Source organism: Hesperophylax consimilis, chromosome 24 (assembly GCF_061612785.1).
Source record: "Hesperophylax consimilis isolate HC1 chromosome 24, BYU_Hcon_1.0, whole genome shotgun sequence".
In the NCBI taxonomy this organism is placed as follows: domain Eukaryota; kingdom Metazoa; phylum Arthropoda; class Insecta; order Trichoptera; family Limnephilidae; genus Hesperophylax; species Hesperophylax consimilis.
This window is the reverse complement of record NC_142859.1, coordinates 7,325,838-7,341,789: the sequence shown is the minus strand read 5'-3', so window position 1 is coordinate 7,341,789 and position 15,952 is coordinate 7,325,838. Positions and strand designations below refer to the sequence as shown.

Genomic DNA, 15,952 nt, shown 5'->3' with positions numbered 1-15,952 from the left:
TCCAGAATTTTGTCCAATACGCCCGAATAATTACTTTGTGGAAGTGAGTAAACTTTAAAAAATCTAAATACACTGTTTATCGGGCTAGAGCTAAAAATTATTGGTTAGTAGCTCTGATTGGTTTTTACGCGGTACATTTTTTTTTGTTTGTTTTTTGTATAGTGAGAAGCAAAAAATGTATGCATTCGAGGATTAATAATTACCCTTTAAAGTTTTCCCGAATGATTGTATTGTTTAAATATTTTATTTATTATTTTTTGCTTCACCTACATGCATCCAAAAGGTATGAGAAAACCTTTGAAATCCCCAACTATCATTCTACATCAAGGGTTCCAAATTGATTGACTCGTCGGTTGCAGAACAAAATTCGGTTGATGCAATAATCACGATAGAGTATTTTCACTGTTTTTTTTTTAATTCTCAAGAAAAATTACGATAATGAAGGTATTTTTATTTTATTTTTGTGATTACGAATAAATATTCTGTAGCGATTTAAAATGTACAGGAGAGCTGAGACCGCCTCCGCGAACTCTTCTCCTGTGGGGCAACCACAGGGAACCAAGGGAGATTGGAGAGCAGAGATGAGACCTGGAAAGACACATTGTGGAACCAGAACACATAACCTCACATCCAATGACAACCCTGGTGAGCTTTATAAAAGGGACCAGATGACTGTTAAAGGAAAGGAAGGTAAAGCAGGAGATAGCACAATAAGTGCTCAAGGGAATGTGTAAACCGTCTCCGCTCTACAATAAAAGGGACCAGATGACTGTTAAAGGAAAGGAAGGTAAAGCAGAAGATAGCACAATAAGTGCTCAAGGGAATGTGTAAACCGTCTCCGCTCTTCAATAAAAGGGACCAGATGACTGTTAAAGGAAAGGAAGGTAAAGCAGGAGATAGCACAATAAGTGCTCAAGGGAATGTGTAAACCGTCTCCGCTCTTCAATAAAAGGGACCAGATGACTGTTAAAGGAAAGGAAGGTAAAGCAGGAGATAGCACAATAAGTGCTCAAGGGAATGTGTAAACCGTCTCCGCTCTTCAATAAAAGGGACCAGATGACTGTTAAAGGAAAGGAAGGTAAAGCAGGAGATAGCACAATAAGTGCTCAAGGGAATGTGTAAACCGTCTCCGCTCTTCAATAAAAGGGACCAGATGACTGTTAAAGGAAAGGAAGGTAAAGCAGGAGATAGCACAATAAGTGCTCAAGGGAATGTGTAAACCGTCTCCTCTCTACAATAAAAGGGACCAGATGACTGTTAAAGGAAAGGAAGGTAAAGCAGGAGATAGCACAATAAGTGCTCAAGGGAATGTGTAAACCGTCTCCGCTCTTCAATAAAAGGGACCAGATGACTGTTAAAGGAAAGGAAGGTAAAGCAGGAGATAGCACAATAAGTGCTCAAGGGAATGTGTAAACCGTCTCCTCTCTACAATAAAAGGGACCAGATGACTGTTAAAGGAAAGGAAGGTAAAGCAGGAGATAGCACAATAAGTGCTCAAGGGAATGTGTAAACCGTCTCCTCTCTACAATAAAAGGGACCAGATGACTGTTAAAGGAAAGGAAGGTAAAGCAGGAGATAGCACAATAAGTGCTCAAGGGAATGTGTAAACCGTCTCCGCTCTACAATAAAAGGGACCAGATGACTGTTAAAGGAAAGGAAGGTAAAGCAGGAGATAGCACAATAAGTGCTCAAGGGAATGTGTAAACCGTCTCCTCTCTACAATAAAAGGGACCAGATGACTGTTAAAGGAAAGGAAGGTAAAGCAGGAGATAGCACAATAAGTGCTCAAGGGAATTTGTAAACCGTCTCCGCTCTTCAATAAAAGGGACCAGATGACTGTTAAAGGAAAGGAAGGTAAAGCAGGAGATAGCACAATAAGTGCTCAAGGGAATGTGTAAACCGTCTCCGCTCTTCAATAAAAGGGACCAGATGACTGTTAAAGGAAAGGAAGGTAAAGCAGGAGATAGCACAATAAGTGCTCAAGGGAATGTGTAAACCGTCTCCTCTCTACAATAAAAGGGACCAGATGACTGTTAAAGGAAAGGAAGGTAAAGCAGGAGATAGCACAATAAGTGCTCAAGGGAATGTGTAAACCGTCTCCGCTCTTCAATAAAAGGGACCAGATGACTGTTAAAGGAAAGGAAGGTAAAGCAGGAGATAGCACAATAAGTGCTCAAGGGAATGTGTAAACCGTCTCCTCTCTACAATAAAAGGGACCAGATGACTGTTAAAGGAAAGGAAGGTAAAGCAGGAGATAGCACAATAAGTGCTCAAGGGAATGTGTAAACCGTCTCCTCTCTACAATAAAAGGGACCAGATGACTGTTAAAGGAAAGGAAGGTAAAGCAGGAGATAGCACAATAAGTGCTCAAGGGAATGTGTAAACCGTCTCCGCTCTACAATAAAAGGGACCAGATGACTGTTAAAGGAAAGGAAGGTAAAGCAGGAGATAGCACAATAAGTGCTCAAGGGAATGTGTAAACCGTCTCCTCTCTACAATAAAAGGGACCAGATGACTGTTAAAGGAAAGGAAGGTAAAGCAGGAGATAGCACAATAAGTGCTCAAGGGAATTTGTAAACCGTCTCCGCTCTTCAATAAAAGGGACCAGATGACTGTTAAAGGAAAGGAAGGTAAAGCAGGAGATAGCACAATAAGTGCTCAAGGGAATTTGTAAACCGTCTCCTCTCTACAATAAAAGGGACCAGATGACTGTTAAAGGAAAGGAAGGTAAAGCAGGAGATAGCACAATAAGTGCTCAAGGGAATGTGTAAACCGTCTCCGCTCTTCAATAAAAGGGACCAGATGACTGTTAAAGGAAAGGAAGGTAAAGCAGGAGATAGCACAATAAGTGCTCAAGGGAATGTGTAAACCGTCTCCTCTCTACAATAAAAGGGACCAGATGACTGTTAAAGGAAAGGAAGGTAAAGCAGGAGATAGCACAATAAGTGCTCAAGGGAATGTGTAAACCGTCTCCTCTCTACAATAAAAGGGACCAGATGACTGTTAAAGGAAAGGAAGGTAAAGCAGGAGATAGCACAATAAGTGCTCAAGGGAATGTGTAAACCGTCTCCTCTCTACAATAAAAGGGACCAGATGACTGTTAAAGGAAAGGAAGGTAAAGCAGGAGATAGCACAATAAGTGCTCAAGGGAATGTGTAAACCGTCTCCGCTCTTCAATAAAAGGGACCAGATGACTGTTAAAGGAAAGGAAGGTAAAGCAGGAGATAGCACAATAAGTGCTCAAGGGAATGTGTAAACCGTCTCCTCTCTACAATAAAAGGGACCAGATGACTGTTAAAGGAAAGGAAGGTAAAGCAGGAGATAGCACAATAAGTGCTCAAGGGAATGTGTAAACCGTCTCCTCTCTACAATAAAAGGGACCAGATGACTGTTAAAGGAAAGGAAGGTAAAGCAGGAGATAGCACAATAAGTGCTCAAGGGAATGTGTAAACCGTCTCCGCTCTTCAATAAAAGGGACCAGATGACTGTTAAAGGAAAGGAAGGTAAAGCAGGAGATAGCACAATAAGTGCTCAAGGGAATGTGTAAACCGTCTCCTCTCTACAATAAAAGGGACCAGATGACTGTTAAAGGAAAGGAAGGTAAAGCAGGAGATAGCACAATAAGTGCTCAAGGGAATGTGTAAACCGTCTCCTCTCTACAATAAAAGGGACCAGATGACTGTTAAAGGAAAGGAAGGTAAAGCAGGAGATAGCACAATAAGTGCTCAAGGGAATGTGTAAACCGTCTCCTCTCTACAATAAAAGGGACCAGATGACTGTTAAAGGAAAGGAAGGTAAAGCAGGAGATAGCACAATAAGTGCTCAAGGGAATGTGTAAACCGTCTCCGCTCTACAATAAAAGGGACCAGATGACTGTTAAAGGAAAGGAAGGTAAAGCAGGAGATAGCACAATAAGTGCTCAAGGGAATTTGTAAACCGTCTCCGCTCTTCAATAAAAGGGACCAGATGACTGTTAAAGGAAAGGAAGGTAAAGCAGGAGATAGCACAATAAGTGCTCAAGGGAATGTGTAAACCGTCTCCGCTCTACAATAAAAGGGACCAGATGACTGTTAAAGGAAAGGAAGGTAAAGCAGGAGATAGCACAATAAGTGCTCAAGGGAATTTGTAAACCGTCTCCGCTCTTCAATAAAAGGGACCAGATGACTGTTAAAGGAAAGGAAGGTAAAGCAGGAGATAGCACAATAAGTGCTCAAGGGAATTTGTAAACCGTCTCCTCTCTACAATAAAAGGGACCAGATGACTGTTAAAGGAAAGGAAGGTAAAGCAGGAGATAGCACAATAAGTGCTCAAGGGAATGTGTAAACCGTCTCCGCTCTACAATAAAAAATAAAATGTGTCATTTTCGATTGCCGCCAAAATGCCATGTTCGTTTTTATTTGTGAATTCCACAGCGTCGAAGTCATGCTGGGCAACATTGGTGACTTAATAACGTTGTAGCCAGTTGGAACTGTTTCAGCATGTGCGGTTTATCAAATCAATAATTATTTTGAAAGTAATAAAATTACACATTTTTAGTACAATGATCAGAATCAGAAAAATAAACATTAAATCTTCCACACATTTTTAACGGTATTCAAAGTTTGTGAAAATACTACCATTGTGAATTAAAAAAAAATTATTTCCTTGTATTAAATTTAAAACAATGGATGAAGAAATTAATATCCCGGTCGTTGGAAAATTAGTTTTGCCTTCTTTGTAAGTACAATTACAACTTATACTTACCATTTATTAACTTCTTATCACTTCTGATCTCCGACTATAAAAATAGTATACAATCCACCATAAATATTATATATATTTCATATTATAAAATAGTATTTATTTTATTCTTTTCATTTTCTAATAGTAGGTTACCTTTAGGTACCTTTCTAAATTTTTTTTATTTTATTTTTTACAAACTCTTATTGCCTTTCAGACATTTTATAAGCACTTCATTTTTGCTTATACTACTTTATTGTATATTATTACATATAATTTCTTACTTTGACTTAATACTATACTACAGATTGCTACTTATATTTTATTTATATCTCTTTTTTTCATACTTTTAACCTTACTACTATTTACTGATTATACCATTATACTTAGATTTATATTGTTGCATTCCTTATGTTGCTGTACTATTCTCTGTAATTTAGTACGTGAATGGCACATGTTGTGCCGTATATGTGAAAATAAATAAATAGTTTCTTTTTCCCAATGTTTCTGGCTTTCACCCTTCAAGATGTTTTCGGCAATCAGTTTAAATTATGAAGAGAGGAAAGATGAATTTATATATTAATCTTGTTTAAATTGGCAAATTTTAAAATTATATGGAAGATTGGAGTCGAATAGATATACAGAGAATTTTTTTTTTAAACATCTTTAAGGATACGTTGGCACACAAGAGGTTAAATATCTTTAAGGATACGTTGGCACACAAGAGGTTAAAATAATAAATCAAAATAAAAAAGTATGCATGCAATTCTACACTTTCTTGATGGACTGTATGTTAATGGCAAATTTCAGGACTCCAACACTCACCCCAGCTGGCTGATGGGAATGGTCGGCTGGTAAACGACGCTGGAAGGCTGGCTGCACACCGCATTGACTAGCTTCAACCCCATCTCCGAGCGCACCTTCTTCAGGAACAGGTTCATATCGGCGCTATCCTCAAAGGTGAAGGCTACCAGGTCTCGCGAGGCCACCGTGTTCTCCAGGTACTTGGCCAGGCCGGGCTCCTTGAAGTTCAGCTAGAAGACATTAATGCCAACAAGTTCATTTTGTCTTCAGAGATGACCTCCTCAACTCTGCTACCATAACATTGTTAAGAGGAAGCAACAATTCAAAAATGTGTACATTCTTGGTATACCTTATATCGTAGGTAATAGGCATTAAAATCGCTTGACAAACGGAGTCTAGAAACGTTCGATTTCAAGCAAAAAAACTGGTTTTTATTTATTTTGTAAATAATTTTATAAGAAAGCAAAAAAGTTAATCAAGTGAAACTGTCACAGATAATCTTAGCTATAATACTGAATTTTTTTAAAGTTGTTTCCTTTATGCATTCATACATTTCTATTGAAAAAATATTTTTTTGGTAGTTTGCATTTTTTTTTTTTTTTTGAGTAATTTTTTATTTTATTTGTATTCAACAAGGACACCATCTTGAAACGGAATGTACAAACAGACTTACAGACAGACGGTTGAGTTAAAGCAGGACTTCGTCATGTTCAGTTAATTAGGTTAGGTTACATTCATTCTGTTTTATCATGGAACTCCTGACACTGAATAAAAAAAATAATTTCTAGAAGTGTGATCAACATCGATTTGAAATAAAACACCACCAATTTACGTTAAAGTGACACCACCAATTTACATTTAAATTTAAAGTGACACCACCAATTTACTTCAAATCCGTGGTCTTCACTTCACTCTTAGGTCCCAGACAAGCCAATAGAATTGATTATCTGTTAGATCGATTTCACCAGAAGTAAAGAAAAATTGATCTTACTTCAGGTGCAACAGAAATGCCAAAAACACACTTCTTTCAGTTTATCTCTTTAGCAAACAAACTGTGATGTTATAACATATTGTAGTTAGGAGAGTAAAACAACCATTAAAAAATCAAAGTACGGATAAAGAGTAAAGGATGGTATTCTGGTGCCAATGTCCCGCCCTGATGGGAACAAGGCTTTGTGGAACCAGGAGACATGGTCGAATGTACAATCACAACCCTAGTGAACTTTATCAAAGGGAATAAGGAAGTTGAGTAAAAAATATTTTGACTTTTAAAAAATATGTTCATGTAGATCAAAAAATATCGATTCTAAATATATAAATATATTTCTATATTATTATTCTTAGAATTAGTTAAACGTTCTTGAAAAAGCATTCAATAGCAATAGACTATATACGCTCCACGATTGGTCGAAAGAATTCTGACGTCACATGTGTCGTGATTGTACGTACAACAGATCACCTATGGTGCATCTCTTTCTATTACATGAGAGATGGTCGGTTTAGATGAGAGAGGTGTATAGGCCAAAGGTTTATTTGGGTTTGTCAAATATATGTACGTATTTGTTGTTATTATATGAAATGGATTTCTAAAGATACATATTCGTATAGTGCTTTATAATAATATGTTGTTTATTGCATAACTTAGAAGTTTTTATTATTATACATGTCACATAGCATGTGATACACTTCAGGCCGCCGGCCGCCCAGAAAAGTCAAACAGTGAACTGGGCTGTAAACCGTTATTTTACTATTGGTCTTTACTTTTCTGCGCGGTGGTCCTGAATTCGCGCGGGGAACGTCAACAAGTAGCGACGGCAATACCGTACAAGTACCGTACCGGGCGAGAAAAGCAAATATTCTAACTTAAAATATTAATTTAACTATGAAATCTTAATCAATTTTCTTTTTTTTTTAATAACATCAATTCTAATAGACGGTTAACATTGGTAAAAAAATTACTGGAATTCCTTGTTGAAGAATTACAAATTTTTCGATACAAAATGCTTATGCGACGTGGTTTTCACAGTTCGAATGACGTCACACCACACCCCGCCTCTTACCGCTCGGATTCCGCTCGTTTTGGCGGGCTTAATAAAATTTAAACTTTGAGAATTAATTTAATTATGAAAAAAAACTTAAAAAAAAAAAAAAAATACCAGTATTTAAGTTTGAATGCGAACATTGATAAGAAAAAAAAAAAAAAATGAACTCAACTTCCTTATTAAGAAAGGGTTAATAAGGAATGAGGTAAAATGGGAAGTAGCCTATGGCCTGAGTGCTCAAGGAAACAAAAAAATTAAAAAAAGAGTAACAAATCAATACCGTCAGCAACATGGGTTCGTAAACGTTGCCTTTAAACATGTCTTCGTTTTGCCGCAGCCACGAGACGGCGCGATAAGCATGTTCATTCACGTTCTGTAGGGTCTCCAGCCTCTTGTTGGCCACGTTGTTCAGACTACGCAGCCTACAAACAAACAAACACACTAAATATACAAGTAATGGATTTTATAGACAGCCATCCGCATTAATCTAACATTTCTAGAAGAGCTAAGCATCCACAGTACTGCTGTGGTAAATAAAAGCATAGTGTCTTCCTTGAATGTCTCAAGGAAGACACTGTGCTGTTACTTAACACGGTAGAATACGCGTATTCTAAGATATGTTGTTCGCCAAATTGAGGAATCGAATCTGGAAAAGCCATAGTCACTGGCAAAGTGGAAAACAGGAAAAACAGAAAGATCGCCGATGTGTTGGACCAATCAAGTATCACGGGCCATACAGTGCAGTACATCATTTTAGTGTAAAAGATACTCTCAGTATCACCGTGAATAGAGACCGAAATCCAGTATATATTCAACCCCTCACGCTTCTGGCATATTCTGTCAGAAGGTCAGAGTATTTCTGCTTTGCAATAAATCCAAATAAATGGAATAATTCTGAACGCATCCGAAAACTAAAAACAGTTTTTGAATGATAATGAAATACTCTTAAAAATTTTACTATAAAAATAAACATATAATTTTTGAAATATTAAAATTTTTTATGCAAACATAAAAAGGTTTTAAAAATGGCACTCCTCACGTGTTTTCATCTAAACAATGATCTAAAATAACTGATCTGATAACCAGTGGTAATGACAAAACACACATTTTATTAGACAAACGTACCATACAAATGTCACCTCAATTTATGACCGTTTTATATTATAATAAATGATAAAAAATTCACAAAGTCTCATATTGCAGTCGCGGAACCTTTAGTTTCATAGAGATTTAAATTTAATTCTTCTGTGGTTAACTTCTAGATTTGAATATAAAGCGTGGTGTTTTCTTTTTCTAACACCGTTTAAATTTATTTCTCACAATGGCAGTAAAGGAGACACAACAATTTCTATGAGACATTATGAGTTGTTTCCGAAAGTGACCAAATTAGTCTGAGATGTTATATGACCTTACCGTGATTGGTAAAATACTCCCCAAAAAGTGGAAAATGATAAATAGATAAAAGAACATGAGATGGAATAATAATTACCTGTTTTCGGAGAGCCTCACAAGAGGTGTGATTTTGGAATCCAATTCGTACTGCAATTGTACTTTTTTCTGCTTCAATTGGTCAATGCTTGTGTTGGTTTTAGTTATGGGTTGGTGTAATTTCATCATCTCTTGTTTCACCATTGATTCTGGAATTTTCCAAAATTGACATTCATTTTAAAAAAGAGAAGGAAGTTATTCACATAAGAAAGGGGCACTGAGTTTTACAAAGATGGATTAGATTTTCTGAAGATGGGAAGAAAGTCATTATATTTAATAATAAAAAAAAAATAATGAAATATGTATTTAATAAAAAAATAATTCTCACCGTCCCCATACTGCTGCAGCAGATTATTGAAATCGTTCTGCATCCTGGACAGCGTGGCCTTGGCTTGCTCAATATCACGGTGCTTGTTCTTGTGCTGCAGTATCTTGGCGGCCAGTTCTGCCTCCAGCTCTCGAATGTTGCCATTTTGAGACTGGGAAGCTTCCTTCGTATCGCGTATCTTTCTCAGAAGTAGGGAGATTTCTTTGCCCTGGAAAATGAAACAGCATTAATTTTTGTTTTACTTTTACACAATATGATTCAGAATAAACAAAATAATAAAAATGTATACCAATTAGACTAGTGGACATGATAATATCAATGATTTCAAGAAAGATAATAATAATGAAAAATTATCGAAGGAAGCAAACACTTTGTGACTTGACATTATTACACAAATGAAAGAATATCTTTGTTTTAAACCACTTTATTAAATTTATATACGTCGACCGGTTTCGGTTGAACTCAACCTTCATCAGAACAGTACAAATATAAACTGAGAATACAAATTTCGAGTTTATATTTGTACTGTCCTGATGAAGGTTGAGTTCAACCGAAACCGGTAGACCTATATATATTTTATAAAGTGGTATAAAACAAAGATATTCTTTCATAATAATAATGATTGAATTATTTGTATAGCCCCATTTTCGTGAGAAAATCACCTCAAGGGCAAAATGTAGGTAGTGGAGTAATAAAGTAGGTTTGAAAAATTGTTTATTGATAAAATTGGTAAAGTGATCTGCCCGGCAAGGGGAAATTACGAGTTTGAACCAAGGCTTTTCTTAAAGCCTCAAATTTGCTGTATCCTCAAAGAGTTTGTGGATGGATATTTCAAAAACTAACTTCCAGACAGAAAAGGCAAAAAATTTTACCTTTGTACTTAAAAATGAATATGACAATCAAACTCCACTGACCATTGAGCTCTTGGACTCTTCCATCTTGGTGACCTCCCTCTTGCCAATCTCTATCTTCTGCTCCATGGGCTGCATCTTAAGGCGGTGCTCCCTGACGAACTTGTGGGCGGCATCGCGGTCCTGGGTAATCTCGTCCACCCGACTCTTGAGGCCCTCGTACTCCAGCCACAGTTTCTTCTTCTCCGAGACGACTATCTCTTTCTCCATCTTCTTGCGCTCCTGCATGGAGTTGATCTCTGTCTGCATGCTACAAGCAACAGACAATTTGATTAGTATTGAATACATAGTACAGTATAGTCTCCGCAACTACAATCGAAACCTCCAGTAATCCGAACCACCGGGGGACGCGGGCGGGGTGGGTTTCTTAAATATTCAAGAATACTGAAAATTCGTTAAACCAAACAGGCTCGGTTTTTAATTGTTTGGATTATAGAGACAATACTGTAGAATTATTGGTATCGAACTTCTACTACACTTTATAGAAAAGTCGATGGACCTGTTTGTAACGTTTGGGTTGTTACCCAATCGTCACATAACTGCCACACCCCTTCTGATGCTATAGCAACATTAGTCGGAGTTCGCCGAAGACTCTCGAACATCCAAGCGATGCGAATTTCGGAAATGACGCAGCGAGCTGTGGATGGATTCCATAACTATTATTATTATTATTATGTGCATCTATATAAAAAGGTTTACATATATATTTTTGGCTTTGCCTATCTCACTAGGAAATCCTGTGCCGAGACAGACTAGTTTACAAATATTTTATAATATTAAAATAAAGTACATTTTTCTATAAAGCACAAATATTTGACAAAAATTTTCAGGTTGGTAGGTAGTACAGTCGACTCTCGTTAATTCAAACCTGCGATAATTCGAACCTCTCTATAATTCAAAGTTATCACGAGTTCCCTACGAAATCTCTTTATATTTCGAACTAAATCCATACATTTTTGTACACTTGGTAATTCAAACGAAAAAATCATTGCTATATAACAATAATGAGATAGAGGATTATATCTGGGTGAGGTGACTAATTATTGCACGACCTTTTTCGATGATCCATTGTTTGATCGGGATTTTGTATTTGTTAATATTATTCGATTTTCTTGTCTTTTCAGGTAGGTTATTGTTTATTTTAGACGCAATGTATTTGAAATTTCTTGACCAAATGTTGTGTTTGTATGAGTTCTTTGGTTTTGTGCCTCGTGTTTACAATATTTTGGGTATTTTCATAAAATGTATGTGACAGATGAGTTAAGATAGTTTTTGCGTAAATTTGTCGAATATCTAATACATGGAATTTGTAGAATATATCTACAGAATTTTTAGAATATATAACTAAAAGATCTAAACCGTTTAGACTAACACCAGAGAAACCTGACGATTAATTTTCGGAGACAACCTGAAGCTGACAGAACAGGATTCAAGATTACCACCGTAGTACTACCGCCATAAATTGCGTATGTTAACATAAATTCATCTGAAATGATTTGCACTCTCTATCTTGCCTATATTGTAGTTACTTATGCCTATATTGTAGTGTATTGTTAGTTACACTCTTGTACTCCACTCTAATCAAATTTGAAAATTGTATTGTTTGAGAGCATGTGAGTTATTTTATTCATAAATTCACTCCCCACAATCCCTTTGAACAAGATAATCATGCTCGACATTTCACACACAATAATTACTTGTGACATGTTCTCGAATGCCAGAAGACCGAATTCCGCTTAAATAAACTGGCGGCAGTTCCGGAGGAAAATCCAGTTGCCGCCCTAGATAAAACTGGGGAAAGCAACTCCTGATGCTGTGCGAGGAGAGGTCTCCAATGGAAGGCGGCCGCAGAAATAGCGCGGAAGTAAATGAGAGGACCGGATTGAAATGATTAAATAAAAGTGAGCAATGTAGACCGTCACAATAAAAATAATACGATAAAACTAAAATGATAATTATAATATATCTCTGTTTATAAAGCGGGAGACAAAATGGAAATAACTAACTTCAGATCAATCATATTGCTAAACTCACTATCAAAGATCTTTGAAAGAGTATTAAAAAATCAAATAGAAACAGAAAACATTTCATTGCAACATTTAACCCCTAGGGGTCGGAGCCCTGCATTTGCAGTGTTGAAGAATAGTGCTAAAGCACGGTACGAAAGACTGCAGTTGCACTGTCGACCTTACACATTAATTTTGCCTTTAGATATTACTTCAACAAAAATAAAAATGTCGAATGTCGAAAAATCGAGTATGGCATTGTCTACACTTGGCTATAACTTTTGACAGGCCAAGATGCCAAACAAAACATCTGTAACCAAGTGGGTTTTCTGACGACCCCATGCATTTTTCTGTCTTAAACTATAGAAATCCCAATTTTTCAATCAATTATACAAAATACATAAGTTACCATAACTTATGTATTTGCGCAGGAATACGTAAAATACTAAAATGATATGTCAAGTATTTAAGCTAATATAAGTGTTAATTTCTTATATCAAAATGATCTGTTGTCTATGATTATCTTGTCTATGGTTTTAAAACTTATTAAAATAAACGTTCCAGTTAGTTCTGTCTCCTCAAAACTCGTGTTTAATTTACAATAAGGAGTATGGTAATTTTGGGTAATACCTACTCCCCCACTTGGCTGCAGGATAGTTAGCAAAAACATATTTTTATTTATTGAATTTTTGTGCCGGCACCTATAAGTTAATAGCTAAAAGTTAACGATGTTACTAATCTGTTACAAGAAGAACAAACAAAAAAATAACGTAAAAAAATCAACAATTAAATTAAATCCATGACTCACTTGGCATTAATAGTCTCCTGCTCCGTAAGCTGTGTAGAAAGTTGCAACAACTTCCCGTTGAGATTCCTATGACTGGTTTTATTCTCAATCAGCTCCGCCAGCAGATCAACAGCCTCCTGCCCGCTGACGGCGATCTGCGTAGACTTCAGTAGCTCCTGGGGGTTCATTTTGGCAAAGTCCTGGACCCGATCCTGCGGAAGGAGCTGACACAGATTGTCCACGCGGATGCTGAGTCTGTCCATCAGGTCTGTAATGTCCTTCATCTTGACGGGCTTCTTGTCTATGGACCACACCGTGTTGTTGTCGCAGTTGAAGTTGCGCGTTACGGTGATATTGGGCTGCCCCTCATCCTGATAGAGTTCGATCTCTATGGTGGCTTGCTGGTGACCGCTTTTGACATACTCACCAATCTAAAAATTATCTAAATTATTGGTTCTGAAAGCCACGGACACTAAAGTTCCAAATGCCTGTGATACATGATCAGTTCAACCACCGCCATCTTTAATATCCAAAGCCATGCTGTAGACTTGGTGGGAACTAAAATCTCAAAGTAGAGACTTATTTACCCAAAAAGTAAAAACAACATTCCAGCCACGATTTTGAAGGAAGTGAAGGCAGCTTTTTTTATATACATAACTCTTTTATTTTCAATATACAATATTACACAAATTTAAAAGAAAATTATCAAAATATTTTGTTTTATTTCATATTTATACATACTTACATATTTTATTTATGCGTATAAAAAAATTACAGTTCATATTAATGAATAGATAGGTACTTACCTAAATTTCATATGAATAAAAAATAATAGAATTATTTGTGGAAGTATGTAGATATTTTATTACATACACAATACAATAATTACTCTCGAATACATCATGAAAGCAAAGACCAAAGTGGTTGTACTGTACTCCAATCTAACTTGATTTTTGAGTTTTACGTATAATGTATATTCAAGACCATTGGCAGCGCCTGGTGCTGACTTTAAATAAAAATGAGCTTTTAAAAAATGATTATTTACACTATTCCGACTCTTTTCTTCATAACTAATATTGTCATCTTTAATTATTTATGATCCCAACCAATTTTCTTATTGTGACCATAAACTCAATTTCAGTTGTAGGAAATAATTACTTAAATTCCACTGGTTTATAATTGAACTATAATAAGTAGTGAATAAATACCGTCTTAGCTCGACCAATGACGCTCGTCTTGCCGCCCAATCCGAGCACAATGGCGCACACAAAAGTGGACTTTCCCGTTCCATTTGGACCAATTATTAGGTTCAATGATGCTCCAGGAAACACTTCAACTTGACGAAAAGTGCTGCAAAGATAAAAGAAAGAATTCATTAGAGAACAAACCTAAAAGATGCAAAAATGAGATAGGAGATGTTAATAACAAAATAAAGAATAAAACTCTTTTGAAGATAAGATCAAGAATAATAGTTTGAAACCTTTATTTTTATTGTAATAAATAAGTTTCGCTGGTTTGTTTGGTTCGGTAGACCGTTTGTGCTTAAGTTACGAGTTAAAAAAAGCTAAAACAAAAGAAAAATGACCCAAAACATAATGGAAATGCATACTTTTAAGAAAATTGCTGTTCTCTGACTTTTCGTTTATAAACCTAGTCCAAAAACAATATAGCCAAAACAGTTCAAAATGCCATAAAATTAGTTGGAAAAATTTTAAAAAAAGAAAATCTATAACGAGATATGAGTTCCCAAAAACCTGTGAAATTTGTGTAACGAGAACCATTATTACAGATTTTAGTATCAGAGCTCCTATAGGAAGATAATATGATATTTTATTGTATTAACAGTGAACACAAAAACAATTACGAAGAAACAAACGAAAACATTTTTGTTTTCAAAACAAAAAAGCGCGCACAACAAACAGTGTAAATGAATGTAAAAATAGGTATCACATACACGAAATTCTCCAGTGCGATTCTGTAAATGGATCCCGGCGTGTGTCCACGGCCTTTACTATTTGTGTTCGCCATTCGTTATGTTTTAATTTGGATAATGCGGAATGTGACAGGTAAAAGTGATGCACGGCGGGAACTTCATGTAAACAAAGTTAACCATAGATATCCGTAAACAGTGCACACATAGATATTTAAAACACCCATGTGCTGTACCAATCTTGCAAAGTTAACCCATTGGCCTCAAACGACGCCGTCCCGGCGGGTCTGGTGTCGTAGGCTTAAAAACGAAAAAGGGATACATTTTTGACATCTGTGTTTAAAATTTTAAATGCCAATCACTCTGTAGATAATTAAGCATTCATTTCGTAGTAATTGGCAGGACCCCGTTGGTACGGTTTTTTCCTGATATTTATGATTGAAATTTTGTTATATTTCAGCGTCATTGAATTTTTTTTAAATAGCGTGTGGTTCGGGAATTGACAAGCTTGTTCGTAAAATGCGTGGTGGGCGGCTAACATCAGCCCAAATTGTAATAAAATATATTATGGTCATTAGTATGATTGATGTAAAACTTTTCTTAATCCAATTATAAAAAAAAAGAAAAAAAAAAAGGTTTTTATAAAAAAAATATTTTTATATCCTCGTTTAATCGTATTATTATTATTTTTTTAAAAACTGCATATATTTTTTGCATACCTTAATTCAATGAACGAGTAAATTTAAAAAAATTGTTTCGTTTGCATGTCTAGTTTAAAAGTTATGTAAGATTTAGTACACCACTGCAGATTTAAAACTTCGGTACAAAACAATTCGGAGGCCAATGGATAAAAAACAGTGACGCATAGATATACCAATCACGTGCTCGAAAATATCGACCTAATAAGCCCTTATTGAGCCTTAAGCCTGTGACAGAC

At 36.1% G+C, this 15,952-nt stretch overlaps 1 protein-coding gene across 1 annotated transcript in view; it reads right to left on the bottom strand.

Moving 5' to 3' along the window:
* The window catches only part of SMC5 (structural maintenance of chromosomes 5), a 29,820-nt gene extending 14,640 nt beyond the window's left edge, over positions 1-15,180 (bottom strand). The window contains exons 1-8 of the mRNA XM_089646498.1: positions 15,040-15,180; positions 14,294-14,435; positions 13,107-13,516; positions 10,296-10,542; positions 9,382-9,589; positions 9,055-9,202; positions 7,846-7,987; positions 5,545-5,753 (exon numbers count right to left, since the gene is read on the bottom strand). Of these exons, the coding sequence (XP_089502624.1) occupies positions 5,545-5,753; positions 7,846-7,987; positions 9,055-9,202; positions 9,382-9,589; positions 10,296-10,542; positions 13,107-13,516; positions 14,294-14,435; positions 15,040-15,113 (1,580 nt within the window). The 5' untranslated portion in view covers positions 15,114-15,180. The remainder of the gene's footprint in view (positions 1-5,544; positions 5,754-7,845; positions 7,988-9,054; positions 9,203-9,381; positions 9,590-10,295; positions 10,543-13,106; positions 13,517-14,293; positions 14,436-15,039) is intronic.
* Between the last annotated feature and the right edge of the window lie 772 nt (positions 15,181-15,952).